The 15,338-nt window shown below is 42.3% G+C and overlaps 1 protein-coding gene across 2 annotated transcripts in view; it reads left to right on the top strand.

Moving 5' to 3' along the window:
• Positions 1-8,161, top strand: part of SPTBN5 (spectrin beta, non-erythrocytic 5) — a 97,864-nt gene extending 89,703 nt beyond the window's left edge. For both annotated transcript variants that reach the window (XM_074909575.1, XM_074909576.1), the window contains 8 exons: positions 765-869; positions 1,866-2,486; positions 3,433-3,504; positions 5,030-5,116; positions 5,528-5,619; positions 5,815-5,900; positions 6,382-6,517; positions 7,844-8,161. In XM_074909575.1, coding sequence (XP_074765676.1) covers positions 765-869; positions 1,866-2,486; positions 3,433-3,504; positions 5,030-5,116; positions 5,528-5,619; positions 5,815-5,900; positions 6,382-6,517; positions 7,844-8,018 — 1,374 coding nt within the window. In that variant the 3' untranslated portion in view covers positions 8,019-8,161. The remainder of the gene's footprint in view (positions 1-764; positions 870-1,865; positions 2,487-3,432; positions 3,505-5,029; positions 5,117-5,527; positions 5,620-5,814; positions 5,901-6,381; positions 6,518-7,843) is intronic.
• Positions 8,162-15,338: the final 7,177 nt, after the last annotated feature.

The following is a 15,338-nucleotide window of genomic DNA, read 5'->3' as shown; positions in this document are numbered from 1 at the left end:
ATGCACCCTTGAGATGTGCAGGAGGTCTGTCCTCTTACAGAAGTGAGCCCAGGACAGTTGCTGCATTTTATGTGGTGATGGGCTCCAGGAGGTGGTGACTTCCAGGGGGTGATAGAAGACTGGGGAAAATTCCAGACCATTTTTTCACATAATAAGGTAACTTGCAGGGGGTTCAACCTTCCCTCTCATGCAGAGAGAGAGTTTCAAATAGGAAAAGGGCTTTCCTCTACCTCTTCTTGCTCGGTAGAATATTTTGCACAGATGGCTTGATAGCTAGCTTGTAAATTCCTATTTAAACATCAGCATCCATAGCTTTTTTTTTTTTTCCCCCCCTTTGTTGATTGTCTTCTGATGGTTTATAAGGTGGGAAAACATTGGCACAAACTGAGGTATCAAAAACTAAGCGGAGAGCAAGACAGAGGTTTAAGATGGATGTGTTGTAGGGCAGGAATAAACTCTGTGTTACTTAATCCATATGTAAGCAGTTACAGTTGGAACCCATGGTACCACATGGCTTTGCAGAAAAAAGAATGCTGTTATTTGAGCTTTTTCTCATGTACTGCAGACAGACTGGAAGCTACGGACCTTTCTTTTAAGTGTAAATTAAGATTTTTAACACACTATCAGGAGTTTAGACCTTCAGTTACAAAAACTTTAGAATCATCATTTGGCTAAATAGAATGGGTAAGTCTGAAAATCTTAGGCATAATCTCTTCTGACGGACTTGATTTTAGTCTTCCATATCTGATAATTTTCCCATGCAGGGTTCAGTATCTGAAGTAGAGGAATTACTGAAGAAACACCATGATTTTGAAAAGATGCTTGCAGCTCAGGAGGAGAAATTTGCTCAGCTCAACAGGAAAACTAAGGTGAGAAGTAGGTTGATGAGCTGTGTGTGAGACAGGATGATGTGGGTCCTTGAATGTTTGGAGCTCAGTCACTCCATGTAAGAATGAGCTCCTGTGTTGAGATGGAGTAAATGAGTGACCAGAGCTGAGATACTGCAGAGAATAAGACCTGTATGTGGATCAAAAGAGTCCAGCTCGCTTGCAAAATCTCTAAGGGGAAAGTGGAAGCTTTCCTCTGCCAGAAGCAGCAGAAAGTGTGCATAGTGCACGTTGCTGTGTGAGAAACAGGGTGATCCCTTGCTACACAGATAGAGAGATTTGATTCATTCAGGACTGCAGCCATGAGAGAGTGCTGGGGGATAGCAAAGGCTTGAAAATAAAGGGAGACCAAGGCAGAGATAGGCCTTTTTCCTTCTGGCATCAGAGTTCTACAGTAGACTGTATTAAGTACCAGAAATACTCAGTCAGCCTCCCCGATGCTGTTTCAATGGCTTTAAAAATTATTTTCCAGAAATAACCACCAAAACATAGATTTTGTGTTTGGCATTAGGCTAAAAATGAGCTTAGCTGAGTCTGCCTTTTTGCTCAGTGATTTGAAAATTGGTTAAATGAAAGGACAAAGGCCCTTCACTCTAAAATTTTCCATGAGAACCCCCCCCGATACACACTGTTCCTACAGCAAACTTAAAGAAGCTGTGCCACAGAAGAGAAGTGTAATTTCTCTAGAGCTTATTAAAGACTCAGTCTCCAGAGAACTTAGCAAGGGCAGGATTCACTGTGTTTGAGATAACTGCCATCACTATTCATGGTTTGGTCAACAAAATAATGCCAGCACATAGCAACTGAGTTGAGTTCCAACTCTAAGAATGCCAATGGGGGTACAGGCCTTAAAATTCAATACCATGAGAGAACATATTTCAAAAACTATACTTGCTTAAAAAAAAAAAAAAATCTTAGCTAAATACCCATGAATGTAATGAAGGTCATTTAAAAAAATTTAATATTTGTATCCTACAGAGGGAGATGAATCTCCTGAAACAAGTGGACACAGAAGAGAGTGAGCAGAAGGATAAAGGCAAAGTTGTACGGGTTCCCTCTCTGAAAAGAAAAACATCTGACAAAAGGAATACACCGCCAAAAGTGACAGAGAAAAAGAGTGCAATGCCACTGCCATCCACGACCTTACCCAGCCTGTCCCGGATAGCCCCACTTGAAACTATTTTCTCCCCCATTGAAAAGTCTCCATCAACATTCCAACAATTCACTTCTGGGGGAGTCCCAGATGTGCTGAGCAGCAACCAAACAGAAATGAAAGCTGAGAGGAAGCTGAGTGAGATTATCACTCCACCTTCACCAAAGATGGTGGGTCCACGACCTACATCTTTGGAAAGTCAAAGTTCTTTAAGTTCTCCTTTATCTCCTACTCCCATAAGCCAGCAACACAGCAGCAGTTTGTCAGAATCGTATGCCACAGGCCTTTTATCACCTCGGGAAAAAAGTGCTAGAGGATCCTCTTCCTCCAACCTGCAGACAAAACTAATGGCAACTCCATCCGAGCCTGGCCAAGGGTCACTAGATAAATCACCAAACTTACTGCTGTCTAACTCCTCTTTGGAGAGACTAGAGAATACATCTTTGGTAAGTCCCAGGAATACCTGACTCTCTCCTCACAAAACTGCTATCCTGTGCTAGTTAAAGTAAGGAAATAAAGGAAGTTCTGTGACAAAGTCACGAAGAACACTATATAGTGAGCATTTTAGTGGATACACTTGTGGATCCGAACAGCAAGAGGCACTTTATGTGCCTTTGCAGTTGATACACTTTCCAGAAAAATAGTTAACTTAAGCAGCTAGGTATTGCTTAAAAGAATTTCTAATTTGCTCAGCTTTATAGCCTAAATCTTGACAACTGCATTGGTTTCTCTTTTTCTTTCCCAAACTAGAGGTTATTCATGCTGCTGAATACTCAGCAGAGTATTAAGAACCAGGAGATGCTGTCTCACAGAGGCAAGACTGATGACTTACCCATACCCTCCATGTGAGGGGGTGGTGCTTAGTGTTCACTGAGTTTAGAAGTCAGCGAGGCAGGACTTAGTGTCACCCTTGCCAAAGAGCTGAGCTGGTGCAAGACTAGAACCAGCCTCTCCTGTTTGCTTATCCTGTCAGGAAATGCACTGTTAACTCATGGACAGGTAAGAATTGTTCCCTTCCCCTCTTGCACTTTGAGAGGAAAGTGTACAACATTGGTGTAACTCAGTATTATTGCAGGAGTGGTATGAATAACTTTAGCAATTTAAGTTTAAATTGTATTTAATAATATAAAAATAATATTAAGTAATTAACACACCACAATAGAGCAAATTCCATGAGTAAATTGTTCTAGAGGGATATGAATTCTCTTCATTTAGGTAGTGTATCATAGATGTGACTCCAACCTAGAGAGGATTTCTAGCCGTGCTGTGAATGTAAAGGCTAAAGGCAGTAGAGATCAGTTTCTCTGTGTGGAATTTATCTAGAGACACCTTTAGAAATTATAATGTATGTTTTAGGACTATTTTAAACAGCAGTGTTCTTGTGTGTCTCAGGTTTCTGCAAGACTCCAGCACATGGAGGGATTCCTAGAAAAGAGGGACCAGCTCCTTCCAGGAAGACAACAGGTAGAAACAAATGCTATCACTCTGGGTTGATTCATCTTTCCTTGAGTTATAGTTCAGATGTGGTCCGACTTTTTCAGGATAAACTCTTGCTGAAGAGGAGCTCAGGACCGTGGGTTTAATTCAGTTGCTGCTAAAATGTATGAAGAAGTGTCCACTGACTTTGACACTACCTGATCAAGTTCTTAAGAGAAAGAGACAATGGAATCTTTGCTTGTCATGGAAATCATGCAGAACAGGCTCTGTCTACATTTAACGGACTTATGAACCAGAGCTTAGGCCATACGAACGTGTTAATTATGTTCCACAAATTATAAATACAGGTTTCAATATATCAACTGAAATCAGTATTTTTTAAAAAAAAAAAAAAAAAAAAAGAAAGAAAAAGAAAAATACTCCTTTCAAGACCCTGTATCCCTGTATTAGCATGTGATGGTTAGTTGGCAGAGGAAGTCCTCACTCCCATGATCCCAATGCTTATAATTTCTAACTGTGCTAGAAGAGAATTAAGATTTCTGTTTATCTTTGAAGTGGTTTGTTTAATCCAGGGCTGAATGAAACTGAAATCTAAATTCTTATCCTGGGAAAGAATATCACTTCAGGTCAGTAGGCTAATGATCATAACATGGCAGGAAATTTTCTAATAATCACCACCAATCTGTAGACATCTGAGTGTTTGCTGAGGTATTGCACATAAGCAAGTTGTCTTGGATTTGTTCCGTAGACTATTTCCTCTGAAATTTTAACTTGAAAGACCTGTTTAAAAAATTGAATCTGGTATGGACTCCATCTTCTGGAAGAGAAATTTAGTTTTTCCTCTCTTCTGGATACACTGAATTTAGTTTGTTGTAGTACTGAACTTCCATATTATCAAAAAAGTAAAGCTATGATTTACCTTCCTCAGGACTTGTTTCTTCCTTTTCTCTGAATGACCAAATTGACAACTTGATTCACTGGCACAACAAAATAAGAATATACACAAGTAATAGGATCCTTCATCCAGAAGGGTGTCATGGCACTAGGCTAACATTTCAGTGGCACATAATTGGGGTAGGAAATAGGATCTACTTTTGCACAGTGTTCAGTAGCATCCCACTGGGGTTAGTTTAGGAAATGGAGAAAAATTCAGCAGCCACATTAGATTGAAACCACACACTTAACAAAACTAGACTGTGACCAACAGGCAAGGGCCAGTGTTCCAGGTGGGAAAAAAGTGGAGCTTTAAGTGGCCAAAAATAGGCATAACTTTGATTACCCAATTTCTCTCAAAGATATTGCTGAGCACAACATGGTCTAGAGCTTGCTTGCACCAGGTTATGGCATTTGTTCAGTCCTGACTCTGAGACCCTTCCTGGATTACCCACACCAGTAACTACAGCAGGTTCTGTTTTTCTAGGAGATAGTCATGACTAAGAGAGCTTCTGTGATCATAATATATAGGCTTCCTGTGGAAGTTGAACATGCAAGATTTCACTACTCAAAATATATGGCTAATAATTGGCTTTTATTACCATTTCTATTCATGTAGCCAGGCTCAAGGTCTTGGAAATCCTTCTACGTAAAACTTAATGGATTGAAGCTTGATTTCTATAATGATGAAAAAGAAGCATCTAAGGTAATTTGGGTTTGAATCTTTCTAGTAATCTCTGTGTTTACGTATGTAAAAATGAATTTAACAGAATATAGAGTTACGTTTCCTTTTGTTTGGGGGAGTGGGGTAATAAGTTCTCTTTCAAATGTCAGCTGAGTGAAAATTCAACAATTGTTCAATTGATACCAACTATAAGACAGAATAATAAGCTTTCAGAAATTTTCAAACATATTCCTTCAAAGAAGTATCTTATTCAAGAATTGGTTTCGAGATATTGTCCACTCTTCCTCTGTGGTTCTTCCTATTCCGTGATCCCAGTTATAAATTTAGAAGCAGAAAAAGGTAGTATGGGTGTGTAGTCAGCCTGCAGATTGGTATGGAATTGAATTCTAGCAGAAAAGATGCAGAAGACATTTTAATTTCATCCTCCTTCAGAATGCATCCATGCTCCTGTCCCTCAGCATTCCTGGTGCCAAATGTGAGAGGCTGGTAAATTACATCAGGAAAGAGAATGCCTTCATGTTGCGGTAAGTCTTATGGAGAAGTGCACTAATAAAAACCTACACAGCTACGTCTATGGTTGCATTTGCCTACAATCACTTAAGACTTTGTGCTGTTAGGAGGCATAACTGAACTGCCTTACAGTGCTTGCCTCATTCACAAAGACAGCAGGTATAAGGCAAGACTAACTAGAATTCACCTTCTCTTATCCTTATTTACAGGCTGAGAGATGGGGCAGAGTATTTCTTCTCAGCACCTTCTCAGGCACTGATGGAGGACTGGCTGCAGTCACTACAGAATAACATAGGTACATTCTCACTTCCTGCAAGAAGGAACTGTGTTTTTAGCAAGTGACGGTGAGAGAAAAGAATGAGGCGGTGTCCTTAGTCTGGGGCATTTTGAGCTGTGCTTTTTGGCTCTGGTAGACAGCAGTACACATCACCTGCTGCCTTGCAATGGAATGACCTGGCAGGAGAATGCCCAGGGTGACTTGCAAAGCAGTCTTTCAGTTGTACTGGGCTGGCATCAGGTTATTCCCAGGGAGGGGCCTTGCCCAAGGGCTGCATTCATCCTTTTATTAAGGAGTTGCTTTGGATCTTGATCAACAGCTTTTTCTCCTGGATCTAGATCTCTTTCTGGACACCTCACTAGGCGGTGGCTTACTGGAAAGGAAGCCAGAGCATGATTGTAACAATGAAGTTAAGATAAAATTCTTATGGACCCAGAAATGGAAAGCTGCCTCTAACACTACTTCAGAAGGTTTTTATTTGTGTTTTTTAACTCTGCAGAACACAGTAACAGATCACATTCTACAGTGCTGGTGCAGCCTTCCGCTCCAAACACAGAGACCTCCCAGACAAGACTGTGGGACTTTCCAGACAGAGACTCTCCTGAAAGACTAACCAGCAAAAGCTCACTCCTGAGGTAGGGGCTCTGTGCCACAAGACTGAACAGACGTCAGTGCTCTTTGCTCTCAGGTAGCAGTCACCTACAAAGGGAGATTGTCCTGAGGTCAGAAAGTGCCGCCCCTCTGTCACTAATGTCACAGAAATTGTGTGGCCAGCAGGACTAGGGAAGTGATCATCCCTCTGTACTTGGCACTGGTGAGGCCACACCTCAAATACTGTGTTCAGTTTTGGGCCTCTCACTATCTTGTAGTTGACAAGTGTCTACAGAAGAGCAACAAAGCTGATGAAGGGTCTAGAGCACAAGTCTTACAAGGAGCGGCTGAGGGAACTGGGGGGATTTAGTCTGGATAAGAGGAGGCTGAGGGGAGACCTCATCATCCTCTACAGCTACGTGAAAGGATGGGTGTCAGTCTCTTCTCCCAAGTAACAAGTGACAGGAGGAGGAAATGGCCTCAAGTTGCGCCAGGGGAGGTTTAGATTGGATATTAGGAAACATTTCTTTGCCAAAAGAGTTGTCAAGCATTGGAACAGGCGACCCAGGGAAGTGATGGAGTCACCATCCCTGGAGGTATATAAAAGATGTGTAGATGTGGTGCTTAGCGACGTGGTTTAGTGGTGGACTTGGCAGTGCTAGGTTAACAGCTGGACTAGATGATCTTAAAAGCCTTTTCCAACCTAAACAATTCTATGATTCTAATCCAGTAAAATACATTATTCCAGAGTATGACTCTGCCTCAATTAGTTTGTGCATTTATGATGTGCTACAGCCAGTTTTTATAAATGGGCCTTGCTATAGTCAGCCACACTTTCCTTGTGGCTGGTTACTTAAAATTGGGACACCCAGAGGAATTCTTGTATCACCTATTGTAGGAACCAGAGTTACTGAAATAAAGTATCTGATCTGAAGATTGGATTACCTGTATGCTAAACGGGGAGAAACTTGTTCCAACAGGTGAGGGAATCTGAGCAGGAGTCTACAATAGGTGCTTTGGATTTTCCTCTAAACATTCTCTCCAGCAGGGTCTGAAAGGAACCAGCCTCCTAATTTAAGGAGCCGAACCAGTTGTGTAAAGTTGCACTTTTTGAATACTTTCCTCAAAGGCTGTTTTGTGAATCCAAACACAACCACAGCCAAATTCAGAAATTTGGCCTGTAGTGTAAATCAATTTCTGTTGCATTTGGAGCCTGTAAAAATCTTACAGGCTATGATGTGAAATCCTATTCCCTCTGCCTGGTAGATTTTTGCTGCTGAGCTTGAGGACTAACAAGTTCTTACATATTCAGAGTGACTTAAACTCCTCTAGATTGTACCTGATTTTCTGGTGATGCATATTGTTGACAGGAGAACACCTTCCTTCAAAATCAAACCAGAGAGAGCGTCTGCACAATTTTCCACAGATTTTAAGGAAGATGGGACAGCAGTGACACGAGCCTCCATCGCCACCCTAAGCCTAGAACAAAGTGGTAATAAAACAAAACTGCTGCCATCTCTACTAGAAGCAGGAAGAGAAAAATGATATTTGCCTCAATGAATACAAGACCCTTCACCATTATATCTTAACCCAGCCCTCTGGAAATGTATTGATATGTTTTAAGTTAATCGCTACCCTTGGAACTTATTTTAATTATGTATTGAATCTAGTAAAACTATTAAATGTAATTAAACAGGACTGCATCTAGTATACTTTTTGTATATGATGACTGTCATTCATCATATCACCTAAGTGATATCTACTCCAAGTTACCTAATGGGACAGCAGAGGGGCCTTTAAGCCAGACAGGTCAAGTGAGGTGACTGTGAGACAGAAATGGGGAGCACCGAGCAGAGCACAAGGTGCAAGCTGTGACTGAGCAGCAGCCACCTTCAAGTATCTTTGCAGATATCAGCAGATAATATTAAAGAGGGTTGGGCGGTCTGTACACCACAGAAGCAGAAGTCTCAAAGGGAACGTTTGTTACATAATTCCTGCATGTTTTGTAGTCTCCACAATCTTTCATTTTTACAACACGTTAACCAGCAATTCCCTAACTATTTGCCAGTTCTTTCTGGATGAGGTTACTAGGGGAAAAGAGTCTGCAGTGTTACTCATTTTTAATGGAATCTGAAACTAAACATGTGACCAGTCAGTCTTCCAGTGTAAACGGAGAGGAAAATCAGGATAGCAAGGAGGAAGTCTAGTCCTGAGACCACTGCTCTCAGAAAGACCAAAACCAAAGTTGATTAACAGGAGCCTATTGGGAAGCTGGATTGAATAGGAATTATATAATAATCTTTTGAGGAAATGTGGGAAAAGGAAAAAACTTATAATACGGTATCTGTACGAAGTCTTGACTTGTTCTCATTACACTAGGTTTTCTACTACATTTGTCTCCCTCATGGCTCCACAATAAGTCTGAACTTCTACATCATTGATATCTACATGGCTGAAGAGCAAAGAGTAGCTAAATGAACAAAAATAACAATTCCTGCAATATTACAAATCTGGACTCTGGATAAGGAGCAAAAAGTCCATGACAAACGGTCTGACCAGTGGCCTGGTGCCTCTCTCCCACACAGGAGGCAGTCTCCTGCCACCAATGCTCTTTGATTCCTCTTCACAGGTCAGATAAGAAGTAACGAAGACCACTCTGAGACTTTGTAGACTTGTACTGTGAGGGTCCCCCCTCATCTTCCTGTTGGCCCATCTGTTAGCCACCGGCCTACCTCAGCACAGCTTCTAGAAGTCAAAGCAGAGATAAAGCACTGGAACAAATCAGAGTGAAAACTTGGGCAATAATGCTATGCAATTGCTGTATTAAGTGGATAGGCATGTTGAACTGAATCTTTTCCTGCAGGGGACCAAACAGAACCTTCTTGGTGGATAGATGTGTGCACACCCACACACATGCCTGCACACGTGTGTACTTGTGTGAGGAGACACCCATGACACCTGTGCCAAACTCACCATCCCAACAGTGGTGCTGTATGACTAGTTCCTTTCCAGTGGGTAAGGCTGAGGACCAGAGTGGAAAGATGAGGCCCCACACTAGGTCACTGACCCCAGTTAAAGAAGTCCTAGAGCCCAGTAGAATGGTGGAGAAACAAATGAAATTTTAAAAGTCTTTTAAAAGTTTTTTTTACTATGAAATAAGAGCATGGCCTGCAGGGATTTTTCTGGATAAAATGATGTCATTCCTTCCGCAGCACTTTGCTGCATTGGAAACTAGATGGCAAGTCAAAAGTATATACCCAGAGAGAGAGGAATGATCATCTAATCACAACGGAAGTAATTTGCAGAAAAGACTTGTCACCATTTTCAGCAACTGAACTGTAGCAATCCAGGTGGCCAGAGCTGCAGGCCTGTGAAAGCCTTCAGTCTTTAAATTGTTTGAGCTTGATACTGACAAATGAGAGGGATTAGGTGCTGTCAGGTCAGTACCTCGCTCCCGGGGATCATCAGTCATGCCAAACTGCATTACTGTGGTCTTAGATGAGATCAGACTAAGAATAACAGCAACCTGATCGCCTGTCTCCACAGATGCAAGATAATTGCACTTAATGCTTTGTCTCATGATGTTTTCATGCTCTACTTTTGCCTTGAGGTGCTTATGTAAAGGACCCATTGAATCAGCTGTGCATAGTTAGGGCAGCTTCAGCATAACAGATTTGTTTGTAGTGCTCTGAATGGCACTCTGCAAAGTCACAGCAACTGAAAGTAAGCAGTAATTTCACTCTATAATAAAAAAAAAATCCCTTGGCATCCACCTGAGCATCACTCCTGAGAAGAAGGCAAATAAGAGTGCAGTTACTTCATAATAAAATGAGCTTTTCAGGGTTTACCAGATTCTGGCAGGGAAGACATTCAACCTTTTCAAAAGTGACTCACACATTAAAAATGTGAAATGCTATGGGATTAAATTATTGAGTGTAGGCTTGTCTTTCTGCACCTGCAGGTGTATCAATATACTTTATTCTACTGTAAATCATTATCAACATTTAAAAAAAAAAAAAAAAAAAAGAAATTATCATCCAATGTGGGTGGGCTGTAATTTTGGTGGTTAGAAAGCATGACTTTACTAAGAAAAAGGCACATTTGCAAATTTTTTTTTTTTGCTAAATTAGAAATAGTCAATTTTCAAAGGTAGTTTCTGCAATTGTTTCAAAGGGGTTGCATCTACCACTATATTGGGCAAATAAAGAGGTAAACATCTTTCTTGCCATTTGCCAGAGGAATGGGAGGGGGAAGGCTTGAAAAAAGTAGCTTATGAGATGGAAGCCTGTCATTATCAAATGTAAGCATCTATTGCATTATTGCCAACGTTAACTGAAGAATGAGTAGGGTTTGCGTTTTCCAGGCATCCACACCCACAGGTAAGCTGGTGCTCACCAGTCACTACAGGGGCAATGCCTTAAAGAATTTTTATATTGTAGTGTAGGTGTCTCAGTATTTTTCCTGATAGGTGAGATGTAGTGTCCTGCTGATCCCACCAGCTGCAGTGCCCAGTCCTTGTGCTTTTACTGCATCTGGCCTTCCAAAGAAGCAGCCTCACATGCCATGTGATCCCAAACGATCTGCACGTCTGCCTCTGTGCAGCTCCTGTCTCCTCCTCCCCAGACATCCACCATCCACGTCCCGTGTCCTGACTGGCACACATACATCCTGGCACTGTGCGGTGCACCGAGGAGGCAGCTTAGGTGGCTCAGGCCATTGCTTCCCACAAGGCATAAGCTGCCATTGCTCAATAAGGCTCTAATAAATGCCAGCAGTAACTGCTGAAAATGTGGCTCTTAAGATGGGAAGCGTGTGAGATATTTCGACATTGTTTATCCCCAAGAAGCTTTCCCAGCAGAAACCCCAAATTGCCCAGGAGGAGATGATACACGCCATGCTGTGCAGCAGCAGGAGGGCCTCCCTCGAGATGCATCAGCAAGAAGGGGATAGTGTCCTCAAAATTACAGACTTATTTTGAGCATATATTGTCTAAGAGTGCTGGCTGCCGGGAATCAGCTAGGAATGCACTGAAGCAATGTCATGTAGTGTTTTACCTCAGGCACTGGGATCATTTTGGCTTTCGAGTCTTAACCTGATTGTGCTCTGTGCTCGGATACTTAATTCTCTCCTTCTTCCTCCTTCAGGTAACTCTTTTACCTTCAGGAACTGGTTTATATCCCATGAACAGGGATTATATTTTCTGTTAACAATGCCATTACCATTATTAAAACTGTTGCTTTCGTGTGCCCGTGGATCTTCTAAGGTTCTGCCTGGATTTGTCACACTGCGGTATACACTGGTTGGTAGTTTATCATTACTTACAGTTAACAGCTTTATGCTACTTGTAGTACTCTTATCAATTAATTAGCTGTGAATGCTTGAAGTAGAAAGCTAAAAACCTGCCCAAGGTATCTTCTGCCTGAATAGACTATCCTGGCATTAGCATTAAGAGACCTGGTCACATAGGATGGTGTCTAAACCCTTCCGCACAGGACTATAATATGAAGCTGTGTGCCGTGTCTGGGAAGGAGGACTCACACCTACTTCCACTCTCCTCTGGTACCAAGCAGTAAATTGTTCTAAGGCTGTAGGAAAACCCTTGTGTCCTTAAATATGGGGCGTCGTAGAGGTGCAAATGGGTTAAATGTTTAGTACACATTTCCAGCAGGGAAATCTAGGCTAGCTATATATGACTGCTCTAGCCCTGGATTCTCACAGAAAGAAAATTCATGGTAACTATGGTTCTGGAAGGGTGAAAGCCAGGAGATGGAGATTTTGTTCTTCCAAGGGCTCTGAGCACACAAAATGAAGGAACTCATGGAGATGCCAAGCAAGCAAGCTGTCATAATTTCCCCTGCCCATCACCTGAAACAAAACCCTGTCTATCTAAGTCAGTGTTTATGAATAGCAGGTTTTTCCCCAGACTGTATTTATACACCTTAAGCTTTCATGATTCCCAAGGAAACCTCTGCCACAACAGCAGTGAGCACGGTTAACCCCCCAGATGCCCTAATTCCTGACCAGGCCCAGCCTGTGCATGTCCCTGGACAGTCCTGGAGCAGGTTACCAGCCTTAGCCCAGCACAGCACCCAAAACAATTAAAAATGCTGATGGGGACAGCTGAGAAGGATTGTTTGCACACTGTAAATTAGGCAAGTTTGGTTGTTTTGGGAAGTGGAGATTTTGACCTGAAATGCCACCACAAAACCAATTTGTCTGTACACCAGGGCTGCTCAAGGTCACTTTTCTTTTAAGAGGTCCTATCTGGATGGTGTGTTATCAGCATGCTATACCTGGAAAATTTTAGCAGCTCTGGAGAGCCTCCTTTCTCTTCCAGAGGCAAAAACTTGGTAATTAGTGTGGTTTTAGAAATGTAGCTCCTCCCCACAAGCAGAGTCACAATTGCCAGCACTTCCCAGGGAGAAGTCCAAGCCTAGAAGAAAAGCATTTAGCACAGGGCTGCCTCAGCTTGGGTATCCAGGAGGACTCAGCCCAGAGTCTCATCTTCACGTACTTTAAATCCTTACGCGGAAGAGGTATAACAATATAGGAAAATGGCAGGCGTGCACTTAAGCCTGGGCATGTGTCTTTTTGTCCAGAGACCAAATACTCTCACACCTGGAGGTCCATCCCCTGCAATGGGCTTGTAGAAAGCAAGTTTCAGCTCTGATTCTGAATTTGCTTTCTTCACCAGTCAGGGAGAAGCAGAGCAGATCCTAAAAGGAAAGAAGACGACTCATCAAAATAAGGTGCCAATGAAACTGTTCAACTGAGACAAGACTCAGGTTCTGCCGTGACAGACTTAGCCCAGTTTCCCAGGGCTAACCCAGGATGAACCGGATCAGATGAACCCTCCAGCATGGGGTGTGGCCTGTTTAGCCAAAATACCTACCTATTGGTGCAAGCGTTTGGATTTTAGCCTCCACTTGTTAAGGTATTGTGTAAACATGAGGCATAATATGGGGGCTTTTCCCCTACTTACCTCTGTTTCTGAGCCAAAGAGAGGTTACCTAGCATGAACCTGAGGAGAAATGGCATTTTCTTCACCCAGGTCAGTGTAGTAGCTGGGGGCTCTTCTCTGAGAGGAGGAAGCTAAAGCTTCAAGTCCTTAACTCCTCTGACAAGGACTTCAGCCTTGGTCCTTTTTTAGCCAGTCTGAAACATGACTCTTGCTCTTTGCTTGCAGACTTCTCCTCTGCATTGACTAATTTTACAGTGGGAGGGAAAGAGAGTGCATAACACCAAGTTTTTGTAAATACTTTATGGGTACATGCAACATCTAGAATTTAAATTTGTGTTCAGACCGATTCAGGTCAGTCATTCGCATCCAACAAGGTGATCTAATCATTATATTTTTTTTGGCTAGTCCAGCTCCCCCATCTGCTGTACCTCTGCTGGAGCCGCTGTCTGCCGCAAAAATACAGCAAACAAAAGTAATGGGAAACTGGTGTGTTTTCCTTTATTGTTGATCATTTTTAATTGCATTTACCAAAAAAAAAAAAACCAAAACAAACCCAAACCCACCGCCTCACCTTTCTTTTTAAACTTGGGTGTTCTAACTCACTGTTTAATTGATAACAGTAAAGTTCAGTAAAAGGCAGACTTGTGTATACAACAAATCACCAAGAGGCAAAATAAAGCTGTGCCTTGGCTGTGGCTCAGTACAGCTGCCTTCCTCAGGGTAGCCTTGTGCCATTTCACTGAGGGTTTTACTAGAGGAGGTAGATTCTGTTCCTTTTTTTTTTTTCAGGCTTTCAAGGCCTTCGTAAACCAAAATATCTTCTCTCCGATTTTTCCACCCAATCTTGAAACCAGTAAATGCCCTACAAAATGCTCAACAGGCATCTAGCATAATAAGTAGTGCTAATACAACAGATGAAAATGTAGTCTTGTGTTTAAGCGCATAAAGACTTTCATGGGTCTGGTGCTCCTTTGCAATATTTTATTTTTAATATATTATTAAATAGTTAAAAGACACAGCAAGCAATTTTTCTGAAGAGTAGCTAAGAGTTATAAGAACAAACTTTTGTTTCCTTTGTGTTTGGCAGCAGATAGCAAGCTCTGTATTTGTGGGGGGTTTCCACCAAAATGTTCATCTCAGAGCGGTGATCTGGGGTGCATTTTGAATGAGGTTCTTGCACACATGCATTCATCTTTGGTGGTTAAGCAAACATAACACCAGAACAGTAAGGCCTTGTTTACAAGCATGCCACGTGCCTTTTCACACACACACACCTCTTTATGGTAAGTCGCAGAGACAGCTTTCACCTCTCAGTGCCTGCTTTGCTTTTCATGCACTCTGCCCAAACAGCCATTTGACAGCCTGTGGCACAAGGCCAGGCAGGGCTGGGGACAAGGAACAAACACATGACCTTTGGGGAACAAACACACAGCATTTCCTTAGACTCCATGTGCACACTAAAGGAAACAAGGGCCAAGGAGCAGACTTGAGCGCAGGTCACTGATGAGCCATACGTCACTGCAAGCTATGCACTGTAGTTTTGTGGGTTTGGGGCTGTGCAAATTATCATGCTCTGAAACAGAGCCAAGGTGTGCTTTGGGGGGCAGCATGTGCCAGCCACCACTTGCCAACAAGCTGCACGGATAGGACTGTGCCAGGTGGGGGCCCCTCCATACTGCAGAGTCCTCCAGTAGCCATTGTCCTCATGGATGTCCTCCTGCCACACCACCAGGCCAGCAACATACTCCCTCAATGTCATACTATAAAACCAAAAAACCTGACCAAAACAAACAAACAACAAAAAAAAAACATCCCACTCTGATGGGCAATGATACAGACCTCAGATAATTTCAGACTCTAAAATGCATTTTAAAAAAAACATTATTGTTTAAGGCTCAGGGGTA

Source organism: Athene noctua, chromosome 6 (genome assembly GCF_965140245.1).
Source record: "Athene noctua chromosome 6, bAthNoc1.hap1.1, whole genome shotgun sequence".
Classification (NCBI taxonomy): Eukaryota; Metazoa; Chordata; class Aves; order Strigiformes; family Strigidae; genus Athene; species Athene noctua.
The sequence above is the reverse complement of the archived record's forward strand: the minus strand, read 5'-3'. Positions and strand labels throughout refer to the sequence as shown.